Source organism: Amia ocellicauda, chromosome 8 (assembly GCF_036373705.1).
Source record: "Amia ocellicauda isolate fAmiCal2 chromosome 8, fAmiCal2.hap1, whole genome shotgun sequence".
NCBI classification, from domain to species: domain Eukaryota; kingdom Metazoa; phylum Chordata; class Actinopteri; order Amiiformes; family Amiidae; genus Amia; species Amia ocellicauda.
In genome coordinates, this window is record NC_089857.1 from 40,045,490 (window position 1) to 40,047,744 (window position 2,255).

At 49.2% G+C, this 2,255-nt stretch overlaps 1 protein-coding gene across 1 annotated transcript; it reads left to right on the top strand.

The window, feature by feature from the left end:
- The first annotated feature begins 542 nt into the window (after positions 1–542).
- LOC136755293 (nuclear factor interleukin-3-regulated protein) lies at positions 543–2,144 on the top strand. The gene has a single exon (XM_066711761.1). It carries the CDS (start codon positions 543–545, stop codon positions 2,142–2,144), a length of 1,602 nt encoding a protein of 533 aa, XP_066567858.1.
- Positions 2,145–2,255: the final 111 nt, after the last annotated feature.

Consider the following 2,255-nt stretch of genomic DNA (forward strand, 5'->3'; position numbering starts at 1 on the left):
TCTTATCACCAGTTACGAAGTTTTATCACAACAACACCAGAAACAAATAAGCTGAAATATCCAATACATGATAGAAGATCCGCTGATTCTGTGGTTATGGATTTGATGTATGCGTTTATTGTATGTGGTTAAAATGTTGTTTTTCCTTTGACAATGAATGCGTGCATTTGGAAGAATAAGAAGACAATACATTGATACATTGTAGGCGGTGGCAGCTTTCATTTTTAATTTAGTTTTTTGGGAAAGTGTCCCAAAGGCATCCGAAAGTTCATATAACACATTTTTGTTTCAGGGGCGTTTTCAGTGTGTAACTGGTGGGAAATGATGGTGGGAGAATGGAGACAGTGGACTGGTCAAAATGCCCTGCTGCATAAAACGCTGGAGCGACAACCAATCAGATGCAGGCATTCAGTTTGGGGTGGGTGTGTACCTGGTACTCCTAGGTGTGGGCGTGGCTACAGCCCTAAAAGGTCCCAGCCGGTCCGTATCGCAGACACAGCGCCGCGCACTTGATCCTGGCGCTGCACCTCGGCGCACCAGATATGGACGGAGACTTAAACGCCACTGCAACCAGAATGGGGTTTGGGGTTAATACTGAAATGGCCCACACTGTCATCCATTCCGACTCACAAAAGGACCCCGATAGCGCTGCTCTTAGTGACGTCACGTCTCCCCCGGCTCCTGCACCAGGAAGTGCCCGAAGCCCTTACAGCGTGTTCGCCAGGTCCTTCCTGGGGCTGAAGTCGCACCCGAGTAACAGAGAGAGCCCGGGCGCCCGGAGGAAGAGGGAGTTCATCCCGGAGGAGCAGAAGGACTCCAGCTACTGGGTCAAGAGGAGGAGGAACAACGAGGCGGCGCGCAGGTCCAGGCAGCGGCGCAGGGTGGAGGAGTTCCTGCTGGAGAGCCGCGCCGTGGAGCTCCTCCGGGAGAACGAGAAGCTGAAAGCGGCGCTGTCGGCCGTGCGATACAGCTTCAGAGATCGGGGGGACCCGGTGGAGATCCCCGAGGCAAGTTTTGAGCCTCCAAGCTTGTCCAAGCATTTTGTCCATCACGCCGCCACAGAGCCTGCCCATCACCAGGTGCTCGGAGTGCAGCCACCTGCTCTGGCGCCTTTACGCACAAACGTAGTCGTTTCCCAAGCCTTATTTCAGGACGGGTTCCAGCGTTGTGCCGGGCTGGTGCATTCCTCTGTTTCAAATCAAGACATTGTTCATGCACATGGTGTGAACCTCCAGAGCACTTTCCCTACTGATGTTCATTGCACATCTCCTGCGCTTTCCCAGCGCGCACCAGCTCTGCATGGTGGTTTCCTGCTGCAGCAGCCCAGGCATCCCAGTGTGAGAGACTCGATGCTTGCTGCCAGCGCCAGAGGGTTTGAACCTGTTGATTGCCCTGCAGGGTATAATTGCTATGAAGATCAAAATAAAGCATGCATTGCAAATAAAAGACGCGACGACACTTTAGACGCATATGCAACTGCAGATCAAAAGCCCCAGGATGAGGATAAGACGCACGAAATGAAAGAGAGTTTATCTCCGACTGAAGGGTATGCATGTAAGTCGTCGGAGGACTGTACCAAAATCAGCGCTTCACCTATGAATGAGTTGAAATGGATAAAGAATTTACAATTTTTGCCCCACAAACTCAGGTTAAAAATAATCAGCACGCAATGTTGCAAAAGTAGATCATCAATTAAGCAAAATACAGAAGCTGTGAAAGAAATGGCACAGGACCGCGCTTCCCTGGCACCAGGAACGGGGGTTAAGGTTTGGAGGGGTACAGTCGCAAACTGTGACCTGCAGGAAGATGACTTGAACAATTCAGCTGTGCAGGGAAGTAAACCTAAGGGCCAACAGACCCAGGCTTTGAACTGTAGTCTGGGGAATTCAGAGGATAACATTCCAGCAAGGGAACAAAACAGGGATTTAAACTTGGGAGGAAACAATGTAGCTAATGATCCAAACACGCATCCTCTAACACCGCCACTTTTTCGAGAGTTGTCTGATAAGCGGCTCCAAAGTACATTTCATGCAACAGACATGCAAGAAAGGGCTGAAAACGGACATCTGAGGAACCAGTTGGCATCACTCTCTGCTGAAGTGAAACATCTTAAACAAATGCTTTTGGCAAAATCGACTGCATAAATCAAAACATGTTTTAGGTTTTTCCAAGTTAAATGCAACAAGCCTTTATCTCATCTGTATTGTACATTCTGCTCTTCTATTGTTAACTAATTGGGTGACCTTAATCTTTCA

Coding starts and splice junctions, on each gene's coding strand:
- LOC136755293 (XM_066711761.1), top strand. CDS start 543: ATGGACGGAGACTTAAACGCCACTGCAACCAGAATGGGGTTTGGGGTT.